The 14,253-nt window shown below is 35.8% G+C and overlaps 1 protein-coding gene across 1 annotated transcript in view; it reads left to right on the plus strand.

Moving 5' to 3' along the window:
• Positions 1–14,253, plus strand: part of SLC5A12 (solute carrier family 5 member 12) — a 54,511-nt gene that overhangs the window by 14,628 nt on the left and 25,630 nt on the right. The window contains exons 5-8 of the mRNA XM_050755395.1: positions 3,667–3,821; positions 3,943–4,083; positions 9,072–9,201; positions 10,331–10,419. Coding sequence (XP_050611352.1) covers positions 3,667–3,821; positions 3,943–4,083; positions 9,072–9,201; positions 10,331–10,419 — 515 coding nt within the window. The remainder of the gene's footprint in view (positions 1–3,666; positions 3,822–3,942; positions 4,084–9,071; positions 9,202–10,330; positions 10,420–14,253) is intronic.

Here is a 14,253-nt window from a genome sequence, read left to right on the forward strand (position 1 = left end):
TGAATAAGCATCAGGAATGACTGACTACACAATATAATTATTATTATAAAGAGCAAATATATTTGAAGAAACAATCAGTATGATGGAAACTCTATCCAAATTCTATCCAAAGAAATAACCTAAAGAATAACAGAGAGACAAGAAGATGAAAAATGTGAAATAGAAATGGAGACATATGGTGGACAAAATTCATGTCCAATTGGAGTCTCAGAGGAGCGTACAAAGTCTCAGAGGAGGTGAAGTAGTGTTTCAAAAAATTATGGCTTGTAATTGTTCAGATATGATAAAATATAAGTACATATAGATTTAGAAAGTGTAACCTTAAAGCAGAAAGCAAAAGAATAAGTTTATGTCTAGATACATTAGTGAAACTGTAGAACGGCAAATACAAATGGAGGACCTGAAAAAGAGCCAGAAGAAAGAGAAAGAGATACTTAAAGAGCGACACTTAGCAACAACAATGGAAACCAGAAGCAGTGGAATAATATATTCAAAGCATTGAGGAAAAACTATTCCAGACCCAGTCATAATTGTGTTTTTGACAAAACTATCTTTCAGAAGTTGAGTGTCAACAACCAAAGAGAATTTAGCCCTTACAGATCTTCCCTAAAGAAAAATCTAGAGGAGATACTGCGGAAGAAAGGGAAAACATTAAAATATGACAGTTTTAAACAGAAGAATTGATAAGAAAATAAAATAGTAAACATTTAATGAGTCTAGTTAAACTATTTTTGGTACTAAATGATAATCATTATTTTATAATTTATATAGTATTAAATGTTTTATATTATTGTACAATTTAAAATATAAAACATATCAATAATTATGTTCATAATTATAATTATATGCCACTTTGAAATTAAGAAAAAAGAATTACCCCCAAACTATATAACAATAGCATGTAAATCAGGAAGGGAGTACTCAGACCTAAATGTTTTATCATCCTTGAATTTCTGGGGATTACGGCATTGTTTAAATATTAACTCTACATTTAAAATGCATGGCAAAATTTCAAGGGAACCCATTTACATAAAATAGTCAAAGTTAAGAAAAATGGAGTTTGAAAAAGCAACCTTCAATTCATCAAAGCAAGAGAAAAAAGAGGAAAACAAGCATAGCCAAAGTAGGACACATAGAAACGAAAAAGCATGACATCAGAAACACATCCAGATATTTTTATAATCACAATAAACTAAAATGAACTAAATTTACTACCTTCTAACTGGTTTTATGCTTCCAGTCTCTTCTTGCTCCTATACCCCACATACCTCTGTCAGATTAATCTTCTTAAAATATTCATTTCTTCGTGCCACTTTACTGATCTAATTCTTTCCTTACTTCCTATTGTTCACAAGATAAATTATAAGCTCCTTAGCCTGGTGTTAAAAATCTTTCATTCTGTGAATCCAATCTACCCATATAATCTCTGTACCACACCTCTGTTCTTCTCTGTTGTCAAATTAGAGGCTTCACCTTTGCTCATATTGCAGTCTCTTTACTGTGCTAAGCCTGTGGATGTATAAAATATTTAAAGTAACAGTGAAAGAGAAAGTGTTTGTTGCCATCCAGGGTTCTGTAGTTTAGTAGGGCAAACATTAGGCCCCAAACAAGGCAGTTTGATTAAATATGTAGGTGACACACAAGGTACCATTAGTATTAAAGAAGATAAGTGTGTGTGTGTGTGTGTGTGTGTGTGAAAGGAGGTGAGGACTCTTGCTGTATGAAGAAGTCAGACAAGTCTTCATGGTGTCTATAATGTGCCTTTTGATTAATATCTGATAAAGTGGTTTGTTCTCTTGCCTTATGCCAAGTTTATGCAGATTTCTGCACAACCAATGCCAAGTATCCTCTGAAAACAGAGGCCTTTGCCATTTTGTCTTCATAGCACTAAAATCTTATGTTGAGATTTGGGTTTGGAAGGCTTAATGGATTTAAGAAAATTAAGCTAGTGCTACCTAGGAGGTAAGAGGTAAGAAATTTATTATTTCTCAAACCATGTGTGAACAAAATACATAAATACAATGCCTTTGGCAGGTACTTTAATGTCTATTTTTAAAATTGAATTTCAATTTTAATTACAAAAGAAGTGATGGGGCAACCCCAATGTCTTCTTTCATCTCAAGATGAAGATGAAGCCTGTCATCTTTTCACTAAAGTTCCTGACACTCTGGAGGAGTAACCAGAGATGATAATTCTGTTTTTCAATGTTAAAAATACCACGTCATTTCATTTTCACAGAGCTCATTCATTTCCCAAGCACTTACTGATACATCACTTTATTTCATCTTTCCCCACTTGCTCATCCCACATAGATCATGGTCTTAAGGGCTTCTATACCTGCAATACTACAACACCCTCTCTTTTTCCTTCCTTCTTCTTGCCCAAAGGTTCCCAACTGTAATTCTACATTAGAGTCAATGAGGGAGCTTTCAAAAGACACTGAGGACCAGACCCCAATCCAGACCTTAATTAATTCACAACCCCTGGGGATAGGGCTTAAATGTTATTTAATTATTTATTTTTCCTTTTGCATTCCTCAAGTGACTCTCAAGGGGAGCTGGGATGGATTTCATAACTACTGCTCTAACCCCTTACCTAATCATTGTATCCTAGATTTTGCTATTAGATTAATCCTCCTGGACCTCTGTTCTGCTTACCTCACCATTTGACCATTCTGTAGCTCTTAAAACTCATTCCTCCATGAATGTCTGGAATATACCATTCCTTCCTAGTTCTTTGTTTGATATTCTACCATCTCAGTTTCCCAAAATATATTCCCTGTGACTAATTTTACAGTTTCTCTAGTTGTGCAAGCCAGACCCTATTGGTTAGTCTTCATTCCTTTACTTCTTTATCACCTGTATTCAATGAATCATGAGTTATGTTGATTTTACCTCCAAAATAGCTTTTAAGCCCATCCACTTCTTTTCATCTCTACCTTACCTCCATCTGCCAATTATATCGGGCATGGACTACTGAAATAAACTGAGATGGTCTCTCAACTCCTTTTCTTTTCCTGCAGTTGATTCTCCACACAATCACCAATGAAACTGCTGTGAAACAAAATCTCTCATCATATAACTCTTGTTAATGCTTTCTTATGCTCCTGAGAAATCATTTAAGTGTCCTCATCAAAGTCTGTGTGGCCAGGCCTCTAGCAAATTCACCCAAAGAGCAAATTCCTCTTTGGGTGTTTCACACCTTTGACCAACATCTTCCAGTTTTCTTCTATTTCCTCAGGGAGCTGTGCTTCTTCACACATGCTGGTTCCCTCTTTGTCCTCTGTAGTTGGTAAATTCCTACTCATTCTTCAGAAATTAGCTTGAACATCATTTCCTCAATACCAGGTCAGGGCTCCCTGTTTTATGCTCCTATAGTAACCTGTCTTTCTTAGTTGCACTTTCCACATTTTTAAGTAAATCACTATCTTGTTGTCTAACATCTGCTTCTCCCATTAGATTATAAACTTTATAAAGTTAAAGAAGGGGTCTGTCTCACTTTTCATTTTATTCTCATGCTTAACACAGTACTGGGCACATAAAAGATGCTCAGTGGCTGATGCTGAATAAACAAAAGAATGCATGCGTGTATTAGCAGAGAGGCTTTGCAGAGTCAGAAGAGTTACAGGGTTTGTTTTCAAGGACTCAAATATTCTCTCTATTTCAGGGAGGATTAAAAGCAGTGGTGTGGACAGATGCATTTCAGATGGTTGTCATGTTTGTGGGCTTCTTAACGGTTCTCATTCAAGGATCAACTCATGCTGGGGGATTCCACAATGTATTAGAGCAATCAACAAATGGATCTCGACTACATATATTTGAGTATGTCCAATGCAATTTTTTCATACTTTACAAAGATTTAGCTATATGACCTTGTCACCTAAAATAATATCTTGGGCATCAAATGAATATCTTTGTTCACTCATTTCTGTCTGTCTCATAGCTTTGATGTAGATCCTCTCAGGCGACACACTTTTTGGACTATCACAGTGGGAGGAACTTTTACATGGCTCGGAATCTATGGGGTCAATCAATCAACTATTCAGCGATGCATCTCTTGCAAAACAGAAAAGCATGCTAAGCTGTAAGTTCTCAGTAAAGACAAATTTTAATGTTTTATCTTACCTTATTTGGTACTTATTATATATTAATACTTCCTCTTGGGGTGTGTGTGTGTGTGTGTGTGTGTGTGTGTATGTGTGTGTAAGAGAGAGGCAGAGAGACTCACTTAACTCTTTCAACTTTTTGAGCCAAGCGTTACTACTGTCATCTCAGCAGGAAGTGGCCGAGAAGAGGTATGAACTGAAGTTGATTTGTCTTTTCTCACAATTATTTGCTGCCTCCATTTATTGAGAAATTACTAGATTAAATTAGGTACTGTGGGTGGCAATGCAAAGGTAAATAGCTCACATTTCTTCCTCACTTGATTTAGCATGTGGTCTCTTCAACTATTATTTTTCTTTTCATGGGTTAAAAGGTAAACTGAGGCACAATTAAATTTTTAAAGAGTTTATTTAAGTGAACAGTGATTTATGAATTAGACAGTTATCAAATAGAAGTAGCTCAAGGCCTCCATTGAGGGAGCACAAGGGGAAAAATTATAGGTTAAACATGGAAATAAAGCAAAGGAAATATTTTATTGGTTACATCTGTACAGTTGTCTTACTTGGTCTATCTGACTGGAAATTTCTTAGTTAGATATCTGTAAGTTAGTTGGTGGTTTCTGACTGGTTAGCATTAAGTTTCTTTTTTTTTGTTTGATATAGGCATTTACCAGAAAAAGCCCAAGTTAAGCTTCATTTATATTTGCAAAGGTTAAGCTCACTTAACAGATGTTTGTACTCTTAAAGTTTCCAAGGAGAGCTTTAAAAAATAAGAAAACAAAGGGTAATGTAGCAAGCCACAATGGAACTTCAGCTGCTCTGACTGTTTCCTGGTCTGCTTTCTCTGAAGGATACAAGCAGAGGCACAAGCATCAAGTGTTTTCCAAGCCCCGCAAGCTATCCATGCTCCAAAATAGAGACCAAAGTTATATACACTTTCACAAAACTGGCAGAAATAAGCCAAAACTGCATCCAAAATGATTCTTCATCTTCAGTGCTGCTTCCCAAGGTTTCAACCTCCCCAGCCTAACCAGGATACACTAAACTTTTCTTAGAAAAATAGTCACTATGAATATTTCCCCAAGTGATTTTAAAATGCTTTCAATGCACAGTTTCTTATGTTCACTAAATAAAATATAAAATTGCCTGGAAATGATTCAACCATTTTGTAAGCTGAATTCCAAAAGGAGAACTGTAATGTAATATTTCACAGCTCTCAGAATAAGGAAATAAAAGCATTATCTGGTGTTCCATCAATTCACTGGTAACAAATTCAAATCTTATTACAATAAATAATATTGTAACAAATCCTCCACACATGTGGTCATCTCTTTATCAAATAGCTGTGTTATTGAAAATACATGTGACTTAATCTGAAAAATTCATTTAAAATTCTGCTCTAAAATAAATTATAGTTGGCTATACCTGTAAAGAGAAGAATCCTTTGGTAAAATAAATAATAATTCTTTGTTATATCTAGTTTTTAAAACTATTATGAGTTTATATTATTTTCTTTTGCGAATATGCCTAATTTCTCTATGTTAATACCTGAAAGTTAGGAAATGTGTCTTTTTAATCATTTTTCCCCACAAGACCAAGAACAATGCTTTGTGCTTATTAAATGTTTATCGCTTAGTAAACAAAGTAATGCCTTGAGAAGGTCATACTTGTGTGTATGTATTACACAGGGACACACACATGTATGGATGGGCATATATATGTGAGTGTGTGTATGTACACACTCATATATATATATGTAAATGAAAATTAAGGCTAACTAATCAGAAGCCATCAATGAACTTATCATTATCTAACTAGGACATTTCCAACAAGATAGACCAAGTAATACAATTATATAGCTGTAATCAATCAATATGTGTACACACACACATATTTCTGTATATAAATCTTAGAAACCTCGTTTAGTAAAGTAGTTTAATTCAAGAAAAATAAATACAATCCCATTCCTATAGTTACCTGGAAATTGGAATTTGTTTTACTAGTATTTAGTGAGTAAGAAAGCTGGCAGAAAAGGAGGCATACTCATGAAGAAAGAAATGTACACAATTTCCTAACAAATGTACATCATTTTTTAACATTCAGGACTGCCATTCCTGGTTCCACTCATTCTGACTCCCACGAAGGGATTAGGACTGTGATAGTGATTTTGTGAGAATATTGAAAGACGAAACATAAAAATTTGCTTTAGAAAAGGGATCCCTGAGAGAATCTAAGGTGACAGGGTTCATAAAATTCAGGAGAGAGAAATCAGTTCAGATGTTCGGTACAGTTGCAGTGCACAGAGCTGCAGGGGAGATTGCTGTGGTGGGGAAATGGTGAGGGCTCCCATCTGTCACATAGTTGGAGCCTTGAGGGCACTCAGGGGCATCTGGAAGCCACTCAGAGCCAGCTGCTGACTGACTGTCACCTAGGAGGCTCTGCAGATGCCGATGAGATGTTTTGCTTTTGTTCCATTATCTGAGAGCCTAATGTCATTAAGACATTCCATGGGGCTTCAAAAAATCTCTAGTACTTGAGGAAAATTAATCCTGCAATATAGGTAGGTAGAAATAGATCCATAAAGTTCACACTGAAGGTGGGCATGGGTTAGAATCAGGAGTGGCTCATATACATACATTTGGTTTCATGACCAGAAATGTGATTATTCACCAAAGACAACTTAATCTAAAGCCAAATCTTCCTTGCACCTAGAAATAGTATCACTTACCAAGACAGTTACATGTGCTTCCTGGAAGTTAACTGTTTGTGTTTCTAAACCCTTGTTTATCTTTCAGGTCTGCTGGTAGCAAATGGTGCTGTGAGGGTAGGAGTTGATGCAGGGTATCACGTCCCATCTCCCAATTACGATGAGCACATCTACACACAGTTGCTGTTCCATTTCTATTTCCTTAGTTTATTTTCCCCTTATCTCTATCAGATCTAAAATTATCTTATCTTATTTATGTATGTATTTATTTATTTATTTTCAGTGTTCATTACCTGCTTCTAATCCCAAAATGTAATCTCCACGAGGTTGGGTTTTGCATTGCTTCTTGCTATAGCCACAGTACCTAGAACAGGGCCTGGTACAGACAGTTGCCCAGTAAATGCTTTCTGAATGGATCAGTGAAAAAGCCTATTTTACAAACAGAAGAATTAACCCTGTATAGAACCAACGTCCATTTCAAATGGTAAACAGATTAAAAATACAACGACTTTAATGTTCTATTGCCACTGGTTTCTCATTTTGCATAGTTGACCGATAAACTTGTAAGATTGTTTTGGATAATATATGACTGTCCTCTGGATGGCTATATAACTTCCACATATTTTTACAGAGTGTAACTCATTAAATCCTCATAATCCTATAATAAAAAGTAAGGCAGTTACATTACATTCTTTTTACAGATGATATAACTGACTCAGAGTGTTATGTGACTTGCCTAAAGTCACATACTTGTTAAGGGTAAAGACTTTTAACTCCAGGTCCAATGGTATATTTTAAAAAGAAACAGTGTAAAAAATGTAATTATGTAGTAATGAATTTCTACCATTAATTTCTTCAATCATTTCATCATTTCTTACCAAAAAAATAATTTTATGTTTGCTATATGCTGAAACTGTTCAGTGCTCTGGGAACACAAAACAATAATACATGAATAAATATAGAATTTCAGATCATAAATACTATAGTGACATAATTAATTCTAAGGAGTAGAAACTGACAAGAAAGCAGGAAGTGACTGTTACAAACAAGGACGAACAGGAAAGCCTCTCTAGCCGGCCAGAGCAAAGGCTTGAATAGAGTTGGCCTGAAGGTTGGAGACAGCCAGAGTACAACTAAAGCAGTTATCAGTATTGCTCATTTTATGTAGCAATTGTATTCCCAAAGCCCAGCAAGAAAAACAAACACACAAAAATCATTGCATTGGCAAAATACTTTCAAGGAAGTAGCCTTTGAGATAAAAACTTCTTAAAAAACTTTAAATTGTGAAGTGAAAACTCCTCTAAATGGGAAAATTATCTGGCATATTTGCCTTATAAATGTGGACTTTGAAGGGTCTTCTGAAAGTCAAGTACACTTATACAGTATAGGTTTTAGAGGACTTTGAAATAAATGTATGTCCTTACATTTAAATATGATTCCCTTCAAACAGTGACTAGATCTTAGACAATGTTCAGCATTGCTCTCTTGGCCCCCTGTGGCCATCTCCACAGTGAGTTTGTTTATTCTCTCAGGCCAAGGTAAGGCCAGCCTACTTTCATGTCCTCTCTGGAATTGAGGAAATCAGTAAAATTTTGACTTTCAAAGGACAGTAATGAATACAACATAACTGTAGGATACTACAAAAGCACCCAGGCTGGAATTAGGCATATCTGTGCGTTTTAAAATAAAATGAATTGCTCCACATAATATGGGTAAGATGATCCTAAGTTTTTCGTACTTCTGTTGTCTTTTTAACAAACCAACTCTAACTTTTACCTGCATTAATCTCCAAAGTGAATATTTCCAACACTTATCTATTTCTGTATTAGCTCATTATCCCTCTGGAAAAAGATGTTAAAAATATAAGTTGCCTTTTTGACAGTTTTATGAATTGAGTAGGGGGAAAATCACTTGAAGTTATATAATATGAGTGATTGGTATGTGAAATTTAATCCAAGAGAATAGATCTCATACCACACATATTAAGACTTTGCAGAAAACTCCTGATTTCAAAGGAAAATTCACTTAAAAATCTTACTTTATTTAAATTTGGTAATGAGTCTAAAAATGTAATGTTCTCAAGCAAAAAAAAAAAGAAAAAAAAATAACAAAAGTATAAAGTGTAGTGATTCTTAAAGGCTGTAGAATTTTATTTTACTAGCAAAAAGGTCTAAAATCCTTTACCTTGAGTACTTGATAATGACCTCACCACACCATGATATAGTATGCAGGCTACCAATAGGCCTATGTGCTCTTTTCTAGGGCCTTGTATTTTAACTTGCTGGGTCTCTGGATCATTCTGGTGTGTGCTGTCTTCTCTGGCTTAATCATGTACTCTCACTTCAAAGACTGTGACCCTTGGACTTCGGGCATCATCTCAGCACCAGACCAGGTATGGGTTTTCTTGAGGACAGTGGGGAATGTCTGGAATGAGCATGCTTCTGGTCATTGTTGGGTAATGTTGGCTTTTCTTTTTCTGCCTGGACTGCTCACTATTTCTCAAACCCCAAGAAGTTGGCTTCTTTCTTCTCTTTGGTGATATCTGCATCTACCAGGTTCAAATATAGGGGAATGAGAATGTAAAAAAGAGGGCACCTTGGCCAGGCGCGGTGGTTCACACCTGTAATCCCAGCAGTTGGGGAGGCTGAGGCAGGCAGATCACCTGAGGTCAGGAGTTCGAGACCAGCCTGGCCAACATGGCGAAACCCCGTCCCTACTAAAAGTACAAAAATTAGTCAGGCATGGTAGCGGGCGCCTGTAATCCCAGCTACTCAGAGGCTGAGGCAGGAGAATTGCTTGAATCTGGGAGGCAGAGGTTGCAGTGAGCTGAGATGGCGCCACTGCACTTCAGCCTGGGTGACAAGAGTGAGACGCCATCTAAAAAAAAAAAAAAGGAGGGCACCTCACTTTGTTTCTGAAGACAAGGCCTGGTAACATAGCAAGGTTGGAAACAGTGGAATGCGGCTTGAACCATGGCTTTGGATGTTGCTGCTGCCTTTGGACTCTTCCTACAGGTTTCACAGTTGATTAAGGAACCTCAGATTGGAGACAATGATCCTTATTTCCACAATGCCTGCCTCTTTTCATGTCTTCTCAGCATAATTTAAATATTGTGCTGATATAGTACAGTAAACATGGTTTTGAAAACTTTATTTATGGACAATATGCTCATGAGAAGCAATCATTTGCCTTCCCTCTCTATATGTATTTAACTGTCCTGCTCTGTCAAAGAGGGACTCCTCTGCCACAAACCTGGATGTAGAGTAGAACATCATATCTAGATTCCCTGAAGACTACTTTTATGGGTTTGATTTTAGGGCTTAGTTGCTAACATTCAGGATAAACAGGAAAGAAAATGGCATATATTGAAAACAAGGAAAATAAACTTCCTACCTCCTTTTGCTCAAAAGCTATTTTCCCACATTTCAAACACTAATGAGAAAGCCGCAAATCCTATTTTTTCTCTCTTTTCTTTTCTTTCTTTCTTCATTGTACTTTTTTATTTTTTGCCTCCTCTTCAGCTGATGCCATACTTTGTCATGGAGATATTTGCCACAATGCCAGGACTGCCAGGACTTTTTGTGGCTTGTGCCTTCAGTGGAACTCTGAGGTTTGTATATCAACAACAATCTGATGATGATGATGGAAAGGATGACAAGGATGATGGTGTAGTGATCAACAGTATTCAGCAAGCACTCACTGTGTGTAAACTGATCTTCTGAATGTGTTATTTGTATTTGCTTGTTAATTGGCACACAACATATGAGGCTAGAACTTCACTCATCAGTATACACTCATCAGTATATTCACTCATCAGTATACAGATAAGGAAAATGAGATTTAGCCAGATAGAAAAATTACTTATGGTGAGTTAGTAAACTGCAGGGGCTGGATGTAAGCCTTGATCGGGCTGGATGTAAGCCTTGATCTGTCCCTACTGAAGACTTTTATGCTCATTATCCTACCTTGTCTGATGCTAATTGACCCCACACTTTCACATCACCTTTACATAAAGCAGCTCACTCTGCTGGCTCTTCTTATTCATTCGGCTGCAATGTATATAGTCATGTACCACATGATGTTTCAGTCAATGATGGACTGCATATATGATGATGGCCCTATATTTTAATACTGCATTTTATCATACCTTTTCTATATTTAAGTACACAAATGCTTTGCGATTGTATTACAATTGCCTACAGTATTCAGGACAGTAACATTCTTTACAGGTTTGCAAACTGGGAGCAGTAGGCTATACCATATACCCTAGGTGTATAGCAGACAATGCCATCTAGGCTTATGTAAGCACATTATGATGTTAGCACAATGATGAAATCACCTAACAATGCATTTTCTCAGAACATAGCCTTGCCATTAAGCAATGCATGGCTATATATTCTGCACATCTATTCTTTGTATTCCATTCATCTCATCTTTAATAACACATCAGACAGCTAATAACTTCCATTTCTCAAATAAGGGCATTATTCTAAATACAAAATCATTCATGCATTTTATTATGGCAAATACTTTAGAAGGCTTATATTATACCAGACACAGTTGGTGACATCAGGGATATTGCAGAGAACAAGACTGACATAAGCACTGTCCTTGCTTATACAGAGTTTGCTTTCTAACAGACATGGCAGATGGCCATGTGAGTAAAAAAGATAAATAAGATTGTGTCTGAAAATAGCAAACAGTATAAAGGAAATAACAGCGTGTATCCTCGAGAGAGGTGAGGTCTGAGGGTCCTAATTTTGTTAGGCTCTTTAAGGAACTCCTTTCTGAATATGTGATACTTGCATTGAAATCTAAAGGATACAAAAAAGCCAGCTATGTGAAGAGCACAAGCAGGAACATTTACAGGTAGGGGGAAAAGCAAATACTAAAGCCCTGGGGAGACAAACTGTATGGAGTATTTGAAGAACAGAGGAAACACTGGCACCTAAGGCCCTGGGAGCAGAGCAGGTGGGGATGAGTTAGAAGAGGTGAGCAAGAATCAAATCATGACGAGCCTTCATAAAATGGTAGAGTTTGCATTTCAAGTGAAATAGGAAGTCATTAGAAGGTTTGAAACCAAGGGAGTGAGTGATATACAAATTGAAGACTTGGTCTTCTCTGTCAGGAAGATTTGAGCTTGCCTCTTTATATATAAGAAAAGTAGCCAATTGACCTAGGTTAAGGACTGCTTTTCTCATTTGTTCATTGTTTATTTGCTTTATTAATGACATTTTTGAGCACATAAAGATTTTAATTTATATTAATGTTTTACATCCTGATTTCAGGGTTAACATCATGCTCAGAAAGGTTTGTCCATTCTACGATTGTAAATAATCAACTAGACACCATTCTAGTATACTTATGGTTTTATTCAATATTAACATTATTAAATTATCTAGACTATACATGTGATATAAGAAATTAAGTGAAGTTCCTGCTTTATTTTCCTTGTAAACTAGTAACCAAGTTGTCCCATTTGTCTTTAATAAACAGGCCATTTTTCACCACTGACTTGAAATATTACTTTTATTACATTCTATATTCTTCTTTGTAGTTGATACCTCTTCTTAATTATCTTTTACATTCTTTTGATGTATTGGTCTTTAGCTATGCCAACACCAATAATTTTGATGACTGTGCTTTAAAATATAATTTATCTATTAGGCTGATACCCTAATTAATTTTATTTTACAGAACTTTCCTGATACCTGGGGGTTTTAAAACAATATTTTTAGTTGATTCTTTGGGGTTTGATTGTAATCGATTATCTGCAAATACTCTTGACTTATTTTCTTTCTTTTAAATAGGCGTACTTCTATGTTTATTTTCTTATGTAATTGTGCTTTGAGAACAATAATAAATAATTAAGGTAATAACAGAAATCCTCCTTTTATTATGTACTCTAAAAGGAATATTTCTTTGATTTTACAATTTAATAAGGTATTGACTTTCGGTTTGAAAGGTATTATTTATATTTGAGAATATTTGCATAAATTATTTAAAAAGTAGAAGAATAAAATGCATATATTTATGCTAATTTTAGAAAAGATGCTTATCTCAGTGGTATATTTTGGTAAAATTTTAGCATTTTTGAAATGGATATATAATTTTGCTCTTTCAAAACTTTTAGCAGAGACAATGTCCTATGGTGTTGGTCCTAGGATCTCAAGGACACTAAGGACAGAGATAATGAGCACCAGAGACTCAAACACCAGTAAGGGTCACACTCTGTCTTTTTGTCTCTCTCTACGTGCTTTATTTTTTGCTCTCTTACTCTGAGGCTCACTCTTTCCAGACTGGAGAAATATGGCTGTTAACAGAATAAATCCCCCATAAAAGAGTGTTGATTCCTTTATTCTAAGTCCCAAATTTTCAAGGAAGAAACACACTGGACAACATATGGTATAGAGAGATTACTGCTGCCACAACCACAAGGAGACTGTGGGGACAGAGAAAGGAAAAGACAGGAGTGGGGATAGAATGGGGAGATAGTGGTTGAGACATAGGGGAAAAAATATTTGCACTATCTTGTAGCAGCTTTAAAATCTGAAAATTGACATATGGATACACCTGACTGCCAGTGCAACCCTGCAAAGGTTCTACAAACCTTACCCTTCTGGGCCAAATTCAACTTTCTGCTCTCTCCCACCCAAAGGATTCAAAGATTAACCTTGATGTTGGAAACTTTCACAAGATGTATATTAAGAAAAAGATTTTGGGAGCATAAAAAGTCCTCTTATTTAATCCTCTTCTCTCCTTATTTAACTTTTATGGAGCTCCAGATAGAAGAGGAGTCTGGCAGGGGTCACATATCATGTTTTAATTCTTAGAAAAATACGAACAGTACCCCCAAAGCACTTAGTTTTCAGATATGGGTCTTGGACAGTTTTTACTTCCTCTGTATATATTACTTAGAGAAGTCATAGCTATATCTTGTGTTCAAGTAAGCACCAGAGGATAACAGAATAATTTTTAATTAATATAAATGGAAAAGTTACAAATTCCTAGACATCTTTTGTTCATTGGCCTATTTCTTTTCCAGAATTTTTTTTCATAGTTGTGATTTTGCATCACTTAAATTGAATATTTTATCTATTACACTAGCTAAAATATTCCAGGTCTGTATGAGGAATTAAAGAAGGTCTCATGTCATTCTGCAAAGAAAACCCCAACGTTCAGGTGCTGTGTCACCTAAGCAAGTTTTAGGTCAAATAAGATTGAGCTCTGATTGGAAAGTGAGAGACGGAATATCAGAGGTTTTATGCAGTTTCGATATGTGGACACTTCCCAGTCTTATCTCTTGCCACTTTCTCTTTTACTGTTATAATATCATTCCAGCAACGCTGGTAGCTTTCGGTTGTTGAATGTAACAGCTCCTTTTTATGTTGAGACATTTATATGTAAGTTTTCCTTCTTCCTACAACATCTTTTTCCCATTTTG

The sequence above is a fragment of the Macaca thibetana genome, chromosome 14 (genome assembly GCF_024542745.1).
Source record: "Macaca thibetana thibetana isolate TM-01 chromosome 14, ASM2454274v1, whole genome shotgun sequence".
NCBI lineage: Eukaryota > Metazoa > Chordata > Mammalia > Primates > Cercopithecidae > Macaca > Macaca thibetana.